Source organism: Scyliorhinus torazame, chromosome 9 (assembly GCF_047496885.1).
Source record: "Scyliorhinus torazame isolate Kashiwa2021f chromosome 9, sScyTor2.1, whole genome shotgun sequence".
In the NCBI taxonomy this organism is placed as follows: Eukaryota; Metazoa; Chordata; class Chondrichthyes; order Carcharhiniformes; family Scyliorhinidae; genus Scyliorhinus; species Scyliorhinus torazame.
Window position 1 is genome coordinate 170,649,186 of NC_092715.1, and position 12,404 is coordinate 170,661,589.

General features: G+C 49.1%; 1 protein-coding gene across 3 annotated transcripts in view; it reads right to left on the bottom strand.

Annotated features, from left to right (window-relative positions):
• The window catches only part of sema4d (sema domain, immunoglobulin domain (Ig), transmembrane domain (TM) and short cytoplasmic domain, (semaphorin) 4D), a 266,716-nt gene that overhangs the window by 14,105 nt on the left and 240,207 nt on the right, over window positions 1-12,404 (bottom strand). For all 3 annotated transcript variants that reach the window (XM_072516791.1, XM_072516789.1, XM_072516788.1), the window contains one exon: window positions 1,748-1,951. In XM_072516791.1, the coding sequence (XP_072372892.1) occupies window positions 1,748-1,951 (204 nt within the window). The remainder of the gene's footprint in view (window positions 1-1,747; window positions 1,952-12,404) is intronic.

A 12,404-nucleotide genomic window follows, 5' to 3' on the forward strand; every position in this document is an offset into this window, starting at 1 on the left:
AGCTAGCGGGACAGCCATTTCTGCTGTGAAGCTTGTGGGGGATCATATCCGGCACCAAGTGCCCTTAAATACAGGCTTGGCCAGGGGAGATAGCACGGTGGCACAGTGGTTAGCACTGCTGCCTCACAGGTCCAGGGACCTTGGGTGACTGCTTGTGGAGTTTGCACTTTTTCTCCGTGTCTGTGTGGGTTTAATCTAGGTTCTCCGGTTTCTTCCCACAGTCCAAAGGCGTACAGGTTATGTGGATTGGCCATGCTAAATTGCCTTTTGGTGTTGAAACGTTAGGTGGGGTTACAGGGATAGGGCGGGGGAGTGGGCCTAGGTAGGGTGTTCTATCAGAGTAGGTGTAGTCTCAATGGGCCGAATGGCCTCCTTCTGCACTGTCGGGATTCTATGATTCTAAGTTACGGCCGATACGGCACTTAGAATATTTCCTATTAAATAGCGTCCATTAACTTTGCAGATTTATTGCAATTTAAAAAAAAAACATTTTATTACTTTTTCTGAGTTCCAAAGCCAGGGCTCAGAGTGTGGTCAGGGGCGAGCCCCTAATCCAGCTCCCCGCCCGCTCCAAAAAACAATTCAAATTCAAATTGAACCCAATTCATTTTTTTCCAATTTAGGGGCAATTTAGCGTGGCCAATTCACCTATCCTCCACATCTTTGGGTTGTGGGGGCGATACCCACGCAGACACGGGGAGAATGTGCAAACTCCACACGGACAGTGAACCAGAGCCTGGATCGAACCTGGGACCTCGGCGCCATGAGGCAGCAGGGCTAACCCACTGTGCCACCGTGCTGCCCTCCCATTTAGCTTACTTTATGATGTGTATTATTGGAAAATTATTAAAAGATTTACTAATGTTTAATTTCAGCAATGTAATTCTGCAAAATGCTCGTGTTAGTCCAATTGCATTTATTTACACATGCATAGATACTTTGTATTGATGAAAAACACTCTCTTACCTAGCCTCCCAATGTCTACCCTCCAAAACACAATCACTCCCACTTCTCTGCTGACCTACTTTTGCTTTAGGTTTCCAACACCCTCCGCAGTAAGCTGTACCTCTCCTTCCACATCCTGAAATCCTCTTGGTTCTGTCCTTTCGTGCATCCCCTTCACTCTACCATTGGTGGCTCTGCTCCCTCAAATTTTCTCAAGATTTCTGCCTTTATACCTTTCAACGTCTTCTCGGCTCCAACCTTTTCAATTCAACTTTAGTCACCCGTCTTTAATCTCTTCTTTCATGTTGGATTTCCAACGTTTATTTATTCCACTAGATTCAAATCACAACGAGGAGTCGTTATCAAGATCCTGGGTTTTGTCACCATGGAAACAGAAATAGCTTGTGCTGAGACAGAAATGCAGATAAGGGAGGCCTGGGGTCTGTTCTGGTCACAGAACTTTCTGGGAATATGATTGGTTATCATTCGGGTGAGGGGAGTGGTGAGGGGAAGGAAGAGGGTAAAAAACCTTGGGATGGCAGCACGGTGGCGCAGTGGGTTAGCCCTGCTGCCTCAAGGCGCTGAGGTCCCAGGTTCGATCCCAGCTCTGGGTCACTATACCTGTGGAGTTTGACATTCTCCCCGTGTTTGCGTGGGTTTCGCCCCCACAACCCAAAAATGTGCAGGCTAGGTGGATTGGCCACACTAAATTGCCCCTTACGTGGAAAAGATGAATTGGACACTCTAACTTTATTTTTAAAAAACTTGGGATATTCTTGGTGCAAGTTGTTTCTTTGCTTACCTCCAACTACAATGAGTACATCTGACTTTGCTTTTCCGTTTTTGGATGTAACATGACAGTGATATTGTGTGTCAGTTATTACTGTGTCCTTCAGCCAGCTGATAACATGGATTCGCCCATCTTTTAATGGCTGAGTTTGGTGCTTAATGGAATCAGTCATCCTTTGACCATTTTTCTTCCAAATAAAGTGCAAATCTTTGGGTCCTGTGGAAAGTAATGATTGTATAAATTATCACATTTGTGTCCTGGTTTCTCCTCCCAAGTTGCTCCCCTTTAAGGTTCTCAATACGATATCATCTAATCAGGAGCGACGCCACGAGTGTAGATTTGTGACCGACTGTCGGGAAAGACAACTGAAGCAGATTAATCTGGCAAGTGTTAGTGAAGTAGATAGCCATGCTGACTGCCAGTGAAAATCAACTGGGGCAAGTGAGCTCAAGTGAAAACAAACCTATGACTTAGCTGCTTGAAGGAAATATCTGGAGATACCATGGCACTCAGTGGAATCCTCCTCAAGTAAAAAGCCAGTGAAGATATTGGATTGCTGCAGACATTGAGTACTACATTTTCTTGCCATGGAGTCCTTCCCAAGTATGATGTTGAAGTAAACATTATTGTTTGACATTAGAATATTGATCCTGCTATTTACAAATTTGAGTAACCGCTGAACTGGTAACTGTCAGTTCTTTTTTTAGTACCAACAGATCTTCATCTTCCAATTGCTGTACTTTTATTCTAGCTATATTTGATAGTTGGGGCGAGCATATTATCAGACTCAAATGTGCTGTACAAAAGCCACAACAGCTGTTCCCTTCAATATTTTCATTCAATTTTAATACTCACTCTAGATCAGATTATAACATGCATCTTCCAGGATCGTGTCACAATGGGCATTGACTGAGCAGAGCTGCATAGACACCCAGCTCTAAAATCCCCTCTGAAACCTCTGCTTTTCTCCCCCACTTTCTTCTTCCACAACACTTCTGAAAACTACCTTTGATCATGTTTTTGGTAATTTGCCCATTTATCTCATTATTAGCTCAGTGTCCAACTTTGGTCGATAATGTAACTGAAGTGCCTTGAGACATTTTATTAAAGGTACTATAAATACAAATTGTCGTTGACTATATTTGCATTTTCAGCCATGAGTTCCCACAGTCACTTAATAATAATAATAATAATCTTTATTGTCACAAGTACAGAAAATTATGCCCCTATTTGGATTTTAAAATGTAGCCTACAGTGATGGATTTAGTTCCAAAAATGTTTTCGAGGAGAAACTGTCCCGTGTCTAGATTTCCTTCGATTCTAACACCTTCTTTAAAATCCTATTTTCAGGAACGAAGTGTAAACATCCCAAATGTTTCCAATAAAAGGCAACCCTGTGAAGACATTACTTCATGTTTCAAAGGATTCACAGGTCTCATCACTCTTTTAAAAAAATGTTTTATTCACGGCATTTTCATATAAACAAACAAAAGTAGAAGAACAACCATACAACATTCTCAACCACAAACAGCAACCCAACCCCCCCATTCTCCCATCCTGACTTCTCCATTTTAACCCCCTTACCCCACCATTCCGTTCCCCCCATTGCTGACTCCTCAATCCAAAGAAATCAACAAATGGCTTCCACCACCGAGTGAAGCCATTGACCGACCCCCTCAGGTCAAACCTGACCTTCTCCAGCCTCAGGAATTCTGCCAGGCCACTCACCCACACCGCTTTCAGCGGCTGAGTCCCCCCATCCGAGCAAAATCCATCTCCAGGCCCTCAGGGACGCAAAGGCCAGGACATTGGCCTCTCTCGCCCCTGGACTCTCAAGTCTTCCAACACCCCGAATATCATCACCTCTGGTCTCAGGCCACCTTCACCCCCAACACCTTGGACATCACGTCCGCGAACCCCTGCCAGAACCCCCTCAGCTTCAGACATGCCCAAAAAACGTGGACGTGATTCGCTGGCTCCCCGCGCACCGCCCACACCTATCCTCTACCCCTCAATAAACCTACTCATCCGAGTTACTGTCAAATGAGACCTATGGATTACTTTAAACTGAATGAGGCTTAAACGCACACACGACGAGGACGCATTCACCTTCCATAGGGCCTCGGTCCACATTCCGGTCTCCACCTCCCCTCTCAACTCCTCCTCCCACTTACGCTTTATGTCCCCCACCACAGCTCTCTCCCAGTCCATCAACTCCTTGTAGACCTCGGACACCTTCCCCTCCCCATCTCATCCTTCAACAGTTCCTTATCTTGCAACCCCAGGGACGGCAGCTAAGGAAAGGGCGGCACCTCTCTCCTTGCAAAATACTGGACCTGCAGGTATCTGAAGCTGCTCCCCCTGAGCAACTCGTACTCTTCCTCCAGGTCCTCCAACTTCGCAAATTTCCCCACGATGAACAGATTGTCAAATCACTTAATCTCTTCCTGCTGCCACCTCCGAATCCTCACATCCAACACCGCACCCCCCCAATACAAAACTATGGTTTTCGCAGACCACCGCCACACAGAGGCACCCTCCAGTCGGGCCGACACCATCACTGGGCTCACGGAGTGCCTGGCCGGCAAGAACGGAAGAGGCGCTGACGACAAAGCCTTTAAACCAATTCCCCCACACGATGCAGTCTCCATCCGACCCCATGGTGACGCCTCCCCACGATCCATTTCCTAACCATGGCGATGTTCGCTGCTCAGTAGCAGTTCATCATGTTCTGCAATGCCAGCGTCCTCCTCCCTTCACCACCGCTGCACAAAAGCCCTCCTGACCTGTGGCGTCTACCCCGCTCACACAAACCAAGAGGTCGGCGCATTAACCTTTTTGAAGAACAAAGATTCTGAGGTTCTGAAACATGAACAGAAACCTTGGCAGCACTGTCATCCTTACTGTCTGCACTCGTCCCACCAGCGACAGCAGCAGCACATCCCAATATCAGCGAGATGGAAGCAAACAAACAAAGAACAAAGAAATGTACAGCACAGGAACAGGCCCTTCGGCCCTCCAAGCCCGTGCCGACCATACTGCCCGACTAAACTACAATCTTCTACACTTCCTGGGTCCGTATCCTTCTATTCCCATCCTATTCATATATTTGTCAAGATGCCCCTTAAATGTCCCTATCGTCCCTGCCTCCACTACCTCCTCCGGTAGTGAGTTCCAGGCACCCACTACCCTCTGCGTAAAAAACTTGCCTCGTACATCTACTCTAAACTTTGCCCCTCTCACCTTAAACCTATGCCCCCTAGTAATTGACCCCTCTACCCTGGGGAAAAGCCTCTGACTATCCACTCTGTCTATGCCCCAAAGCCTGTGAAAATGTAGGGGAGAGTTCCTTCCTCTCCCTTGCCTCATTATACACCCTCACCAGCAGTGGCCCCAGGTCCCCCCCCAAAAAACATTTTATAGAACTCCACCAGGAACCCATCTGGACCCAGGGCCTTCCCTGTCTGCATTGCCGCCATACTTTCTGTAATAACCTGCACAGGACTCATCCACCTGGGGATGATTGTTCCCAGTGTTCAATTGGACTGAGTAAACCCAGCACTAGCATAAAAGGCAGGCAGCTGTAGAGCCAGCTAAAAAGGAATGAGGACCCGGTGAAAGGGAACCGGCCCTGTGTATGTATGATGCTGTTGCTGAAATAAAGGACTTTTCAGAAGCATGTTGGACTCCCCAGGCTTTATCACACTTTCCATCACCTCCCTCAACCCAATTGGTGCCCCCAATCCCTGAACCAGCTCCTGTTCTACCCTGGAACCCGTCCAAAAATCGCCACAATTCCCCCTCCCGGCCGGAGGCTCCGACTCCTATTATCGTGCCGAAAATGCCTCAAACACGCCATTCACCCCCTCTGCATCAAACACCATCTTACCCTTATCGTCCTTTACTTTGCCAATCTCCCTCGCCGCTCAAGTTCAGGTGGCTGACGACCAGGTGTGTAGAGTTATCTTTGTAGTTGGTCCAGATACAGCAATATGAAATCTGTACAGAGAGACTAGGTCTGTCCTTCAGGTGATGGTGGGACATCTCCCAGCTGATACAGGCTTTGAGGAGCAAACTACTGAGTAGGAAAGATGGCTAATTGTGCCGTTAGGCATGATGGTAAAAGACAACAATAGCTAACATTGTGCCATGAGGCATGATGGAACAGACAACAATGGCTAACATTGTGCCGTGAGGCATGATGGGAACAGACAACAATGGCTAACCTTGTGCCATGAGACATGATAGTAAAAGAAGCTAACAGAATTGTGCATGTGAAAAGCTGCAGCTCTCTGCAGAATGAATTCCATGGGAACAGACAGAATGACTACTTGCAACTAGACATTTTGCTGCTAAAACTTTGTTTTGGGACAGTATGAAGTCTGACAACACCAGGTTAAAGTCCAACAGGTTTGTGTCATGATATTCAGGTAAACATATAGCACAAACATACATACATACTGATGGACAGATCAACGGACCAATCAACACACACACACCACAGCCAATCACAGGCAAGAGCATACACAGTACAAAACAGGGAACACGACACTTCCTGGGCATTCCAGCAAGAGACAGCTCAGGGCACAGAGCTCATAGCAAGCCACTCAGACATCCACCATGTGCTAAGTGCCACTACAAGATAGTATTAGGAATAGGTCCACAGATTCTAGGGTTATGATCGAACCTCAGTAACCAGTTTACCACTGTAAATAAATGTTAGTAATAAAACTGAGTTGTACCATTCGCAACCGTGTTGGTTCGTCTGTATGGCAGAGTACCCAACACACCATAGTACCAAGAGTAACTGTAGGACCTACCTACATATCCTCCGGAATCTGCCATCCTGCGCCATGGACACCGTCAGCACACCGCAGCCGCTACAAGCCGCTGGAAACCTCGGCGTTAATTGGAAGCTGTTCAAACAGCGCTTCCAGCTCTTCCTGGAAGCCAACGAAAAGGAGAGCGCTTCGGACACCAGAAAGATTGGCATCCTCCTCTCCACGGCAGGTCAACACGCCATCCATGTCTACAACTCCCTGGTGTTCGCGGAAGGTGAGGACAAGACCAAGTACAAAACGGTCCTTCTCAAACTCGACCAACACTTCAACGTCGAGGTCAACAAGAGTTGAGAAAGGTATCTCTTCCAGCAGCACCTGCAGGGTAAGGATGAGCCCTTTCAATCTTTCCTTACTCATCTCCGTATCCTCGCACAGTCCTGCGGTTACAACACCACCTCCGATTCCATGATTCAGGACCAGATCGTTTTTGGGGTCACCTCGGGCACCCTACGCCAGCAGCTCTTAAAAATTAAAGGCCTCACCCTAGCCTCCGCAATCGAAGCCTGTGTCCTGCATGAAAACGCGACTAGCCGCTACTCCCAATTTCAGGCGGCCGAATCGGCGCGGCAGGGGTCCTACGCGGCTGGAATGGCGAGGCAGGCCTCCTACGAGGCCGAACAGGTCCAGGCGATCGAATTCCTCCCGGCCCGCGGCCCGGACGAGGGCGGCCATTTCGCGCGCTTTTCGAGGCCTCCGCGTTTGTGCGCGCCAAAAATGACGTTGACACAGAGGGACGTGAATCAGTTTGTTTCAATATCACTAGCTTTCGGAGGGCTGCTCCTTCCTCAGGTGGAGGATCGAATGAAGAGGTATGTTCCAGGTATGTTTCTGGAACATACCTCTTCATTCACCTGAGGAAGGAGCAGCGCTCCGAAAGCTAGTGATATCGAAACAAACCTGTTGGACTTTAACCTGGTAAGACTTCTTACTGTGCTCACCCCAGTCCAATGCCGGCATCTCCACATCACTTTGTTTTGGAACAGCGAGAGCAACACTCTCTCAAGGATGGATAAGCACTGTGAGTTGCTGGATTGTTTATATGAACAAACTATAGCAATAAACCTGGGATCAACATTCGCAAGGCAACCCTGGTGACTCTGGACCAGTCGCGGCCCCGGTTGCTCCAAACGGCAACGACGACGGTGCTGGTTAACGGGTACGAAACTCCATGCCTGATCGACTCTGGGAGCACAGAAAGTGTTATCCATCCGGATACGGTAAGACGCTGTTTCCTTTCAATCCACCCGAGTACCTGGATCCCATTCCGTAGAAATCAAAGGGTTCTGCATCGCGAACCTCACAGTGCAAGGGAGGGAGTTTAAGAATTACCGACTTTATGTCCTCCCCCACCTCTGCGCTCCTACACTCCTGGGGTTAGAGTTTCAGTGTAACCTCCAGAGTTTAACGTTCCAATTCGGCGACCCTATACCCCCACTTACTATCTGCGGCCTCGCGACCCTCAAGGTTGAACCGCCTTCCTTGTTTGCGAACCTCACCCTGGATTGCAAACCCTTCGCCACTAGGAGCAGACGGTACAGCACCCAGGACTGAACATTTATCCGGTCTGAAGTCCAGCGGCTGCTGAAGGAAGGCATAATCCAGGCCAGCAATAGTCCCTGGAGAGCTCAGGTGGTAGTTGTAATGACCGGGGAGAAGCAGAGGATGGTCACAGACTATAGTCAAACCATCAATAGGTACACGCAGCTGGATGCGTACCTTCTCCCCCGCATATCCGACATGGTCAATCGGATTGCACAGTACAAGGTCTTTTCCACCGTGGACCTTAAGTCCACATATCACCAGCTCCCCATCCGCCCGAGCGACCGCAAGTACACTGCCTTCGAAGCAGACGGGCGGTCTACCACTTTTTAAGGGTTCCATTCGGCGTCACTAATGGAGTCTCGGTCTTCCAAAGGGAGATGGACCGAATGGTTGGCCAGCACGGTTTACGGGCCACGTTCCTGTATGTTGACAATGTCACCATCTGCGGCCATGACCAGCAGGACCACGACGCCAACCTCCGCAAATTCCTCCAGATCACTAACACCCTGAACCTCACCTACAACAGGGAAAAATGCGTGTTTAGCACCGACCGTCTAGCCATCCTTGGCTACGTAGTGCGCAATGGAGTCATAGGCTCCGACCCTGAACGCATGCGCCCCCTTATGGAGTTCCCCCTCCCTCACTGTTCCAAAGCCCTGAAACGCTGCCTGGGCTTTTTCTCTTATTACGCCCAGTGGGTCCCCAACTACGCGGACAAGGCCCGCCCGCTAATTCAGTCCACTACCTTCCCCCTGTCGACAGAGGCCTTCCAGGCCTTCAGCCGCATCAAAGCGGAATCGCAAAGGCCACGATGCACGCCATCGACGAGTCCCTCCCCTTCCAGGTCGAGAGCGACGCATCCGCGTAGCTCTGGCGGCCACTCTCAACCAAGCGGGCAGACCCGTGGCCTTTTTCTCCCGTACCCTCCACGCTTCAGAAATCCGCCACTCCTCAGTGGAAAAGGAAGCCCAAGCCATAGTAGAAGCTGTGCGGCATTGGAGGCATTACCTGGCCGGCAGGAGATTCACTCTCCTCACTGACCAACAGTCGGTAGCCTTCATGTTCGATAATGTGCAGCGGAGCAAGATCAAGAACGACAAGATCTTGCGGTGGAGGATCGAACTCTCCACATATAACTATGAGATCTTGTATCGTCCCGGAAAGCTGAACGAGCCGTCCGATGCCCTATCCCGCGGCACATGTGCCAACGCACAAGTGGCCTGTCTTCAAGCCCTCCACGAGGACCTCTGCCACCCGGGGGTCACTCGGTTCTACCACTTCGTGAAGACCCGGAACCTCTCCTACTCAGTCGAGGAGGTCCGAACAGCCACCAGAAACTGCCAAATCTGTGCAGAGTGCAAGCCGCACTTCTTCAGGCCAGATAGAGCGCACCTGATAAAGGCTTCCCGTCCCTTTGAGCGCCTCAGTCTGGACTTCAAAGGCCCCCTCCCCTCCACCGATTGCAACACGTACTTCCTAAACATGGTTGACGAATACTCCCGTTTTCTTTTCACCATCCACTGTCCCGACATGACCGCGGGCACGGTCATTAAAGCCCTCAGCACCATCTTTACACTGTTCGGTTTCCCCGCCTACATCCATAGCGATAGGGGGTCCTCCTTCATGAGTGACAAACTGTGTCAATTCCTGCTCAGCAAGGGCATCGCCTCGAGCAGGACGACCTGTTACAACCCCCGGGGGAACGGTCAGGTAGAGAGGGAGAACGGAACGGTCTGGAAGACCGTCCTACTGGCCCTACGGTCCAGAAGTCTCCCAGTTTCCCGTTGGCAGGAAGTCCTCCCGGATGCCCTCCATTCCATCCGGTCGCTGCTGTGTACAAAAACTAATCAAACGCCTCACGAGCGCCTCCTTGTCTTCCCTAGGAAGTCCTCCTCCGGAACGTCACTTCCGACCTGGCTGGCAGCCCTGGGACCCATCCTGCTCCAAAAGCATGTGCAGGCGCACAAGTCGGACCCGTTGGTCGAGAGGGTTCATCTCCTCCATGCGAACCCTCAATATGCCTACGTGGCATACCCCGACTGCCGACATGACACGGTCACCCTGTGGGACCTGGCACCCGCCGGAGCTCCCCACACCCCAACACCAGTCACCCCCTCCCTCCCGCCGGTGCCCCCCACTGCCACTCCCTTCCCGGGTGGATCGGTCCTCCTCCCGTGCCCGCCCAGGAGTAGTGAAACAGGAACAAACATCGCGATGCTCCCAGAGACGACAGTGCCCGAGCCAGCGCCTGCACCACCACCGGGGCTGAGACGATCGGCAAGGATGACCAGGGCACCCATTCGACTCATCGAATCTGCGTGATAAAGTACGATCTGTAAATAATTCAGTGGCCCAGTAAAAGCGGCATTGTAAATAGTTAACAGTTGATATCGTTGCATAGCCACTGTGTTAATGGAATCCCAGTATCGACCTTGTAAACCCCTACCACCATGCGACCCACCACCCCGCCGGGTTCTTTTTTAACAAGGGGTGAATGTAGTGGTATGTATGAGGGGTAGTACGGTACCCAGTGATGCAGAGAGGTTATTGGTAGACAGACACTGGGTCCTGATTGGATCTGCCGCCTACTGGCTCCACCCAGTAAGGCGGAGTATAAGAACCCGGGTTCTCCCAGCAGCCGCATTCTGTAACCGAGCTGCTCGGGAACAAGTCTGCGTAATAAAGCCATCGATTGACTTCATCTCTTCTCACCTCGTGAGTGATTGATTGTGCTACAATATAGCAGGTACATCAGAACATGGAAATAAGGCTGGATGATCCTCCATCAAGATGTAAAAATGTCAACTCAAAAGTTTTGTTTTTACAAGATTCAGTCACATGAAGAAGGTATTTCAAGCCTATTTAATTTCATGTTTTAAAAGTTCCAACTTGTTTCCCCTTACAGCAACTCAGACTTCAAATATTGTTTTGGCAGATGTACTTGTAACATTTTCCACTTACATTTAAGCTTTCAAGCATACTCTGTTTCTTCTCATTATTCACCTACCTGTCTTGTTTCAGGAGTAATTGTCTGCCTACCAACCAGATTGTGTTAGTAAGTTAATTTTTAATGCATTCATTAATTATTTATTGGTATCAAACTTCACTTTCCTGCTCACTCCACACACTCAGTGGCCCCTGTATAATATATTTATCCTTAATCTAACTCCATTATCCTCACCCTCAAAGTGTAGTGCAAATCTGTAACTCACTCCCTAAAAGGCTCTGAAAGCTGGGTCAATTAAAATTTTCAACTCAAATCTTATGTTTTTGTCAGGGAATCACAGGATAGGAGTAAAAGTGAGTAAATGGAGGTAAGCTACAGAGCAGATGTGATCCAACAGATTGCCAAAACAAGCTTAAGGTGGCCGAATGTTCTCAAGAAGTGATGATTGTGAGGCTAAGTTTAGGTTTTAGAAGCCTGGATTGTGGGGAGAAAGGAAGGTTGAGATAAGGATTGTCACAGTCACAGAATAGCCTAATTCTGCTCCTATGTCTTACGGTCTAAACATTTAATCAACAATCAGCCTCCCTATCCAAACATTATAGGAAGAAAACAAAATCAACCACACAAAAATCCCCTCCCCAAACAGCTCCAACTATACAATGAACAATCCCCAATATCACCCAGATACAACCCCCACCAACAAGCCCCAATACACCACGCCCTTCTCCACTTGATCACAATCCCACCCAAAAATACAGATGCAGAAGAACTTAACAATGAACAAACAGCAAAGACCATAGTCCTCAAGCACTTCAGATCCCCCACCAATCCGTGCTTCTTAAAGTCATTCGCTTCCTCCAGCACATCAAAATAGTTGTCTCTTTCCTTGAAGGTAACCCGAAGACAAGCCAAGTTCACCAACCCAAATGGTACATTGCTCTTGTACAGCACAGCCTTGACCTTATTAAATGCCGCACGCCTTCTTGCCAGCTCTGCCATAATATTCTGGTATATTCTGATGACATGGTCCTCCCATCTACCATCTTGGTGTTTGTGTTGGGGGGTGGGGGTGGTCGGGAAGATCCCCTTCCCCACCAACTTTCCAAATATCTTGGGAGATGTAATCCATGGCATTTGTACCTTCCAGGCCCTCCAGCAATGCAAAAACTTCTGAAGATCTGCTGCCTGGAGCAATTCTTCAGATCATCAATGTTGGCATTTAACGCCCTCCACTTCTCTGCCATCAACGCCATCTCTGTCTCCAGAGACAATCTGCTTGCTATGGTCAGAGAGCACTCCTCTGCCTTCTGCATCATTGCCACCTGTCCCCCTATCTGCT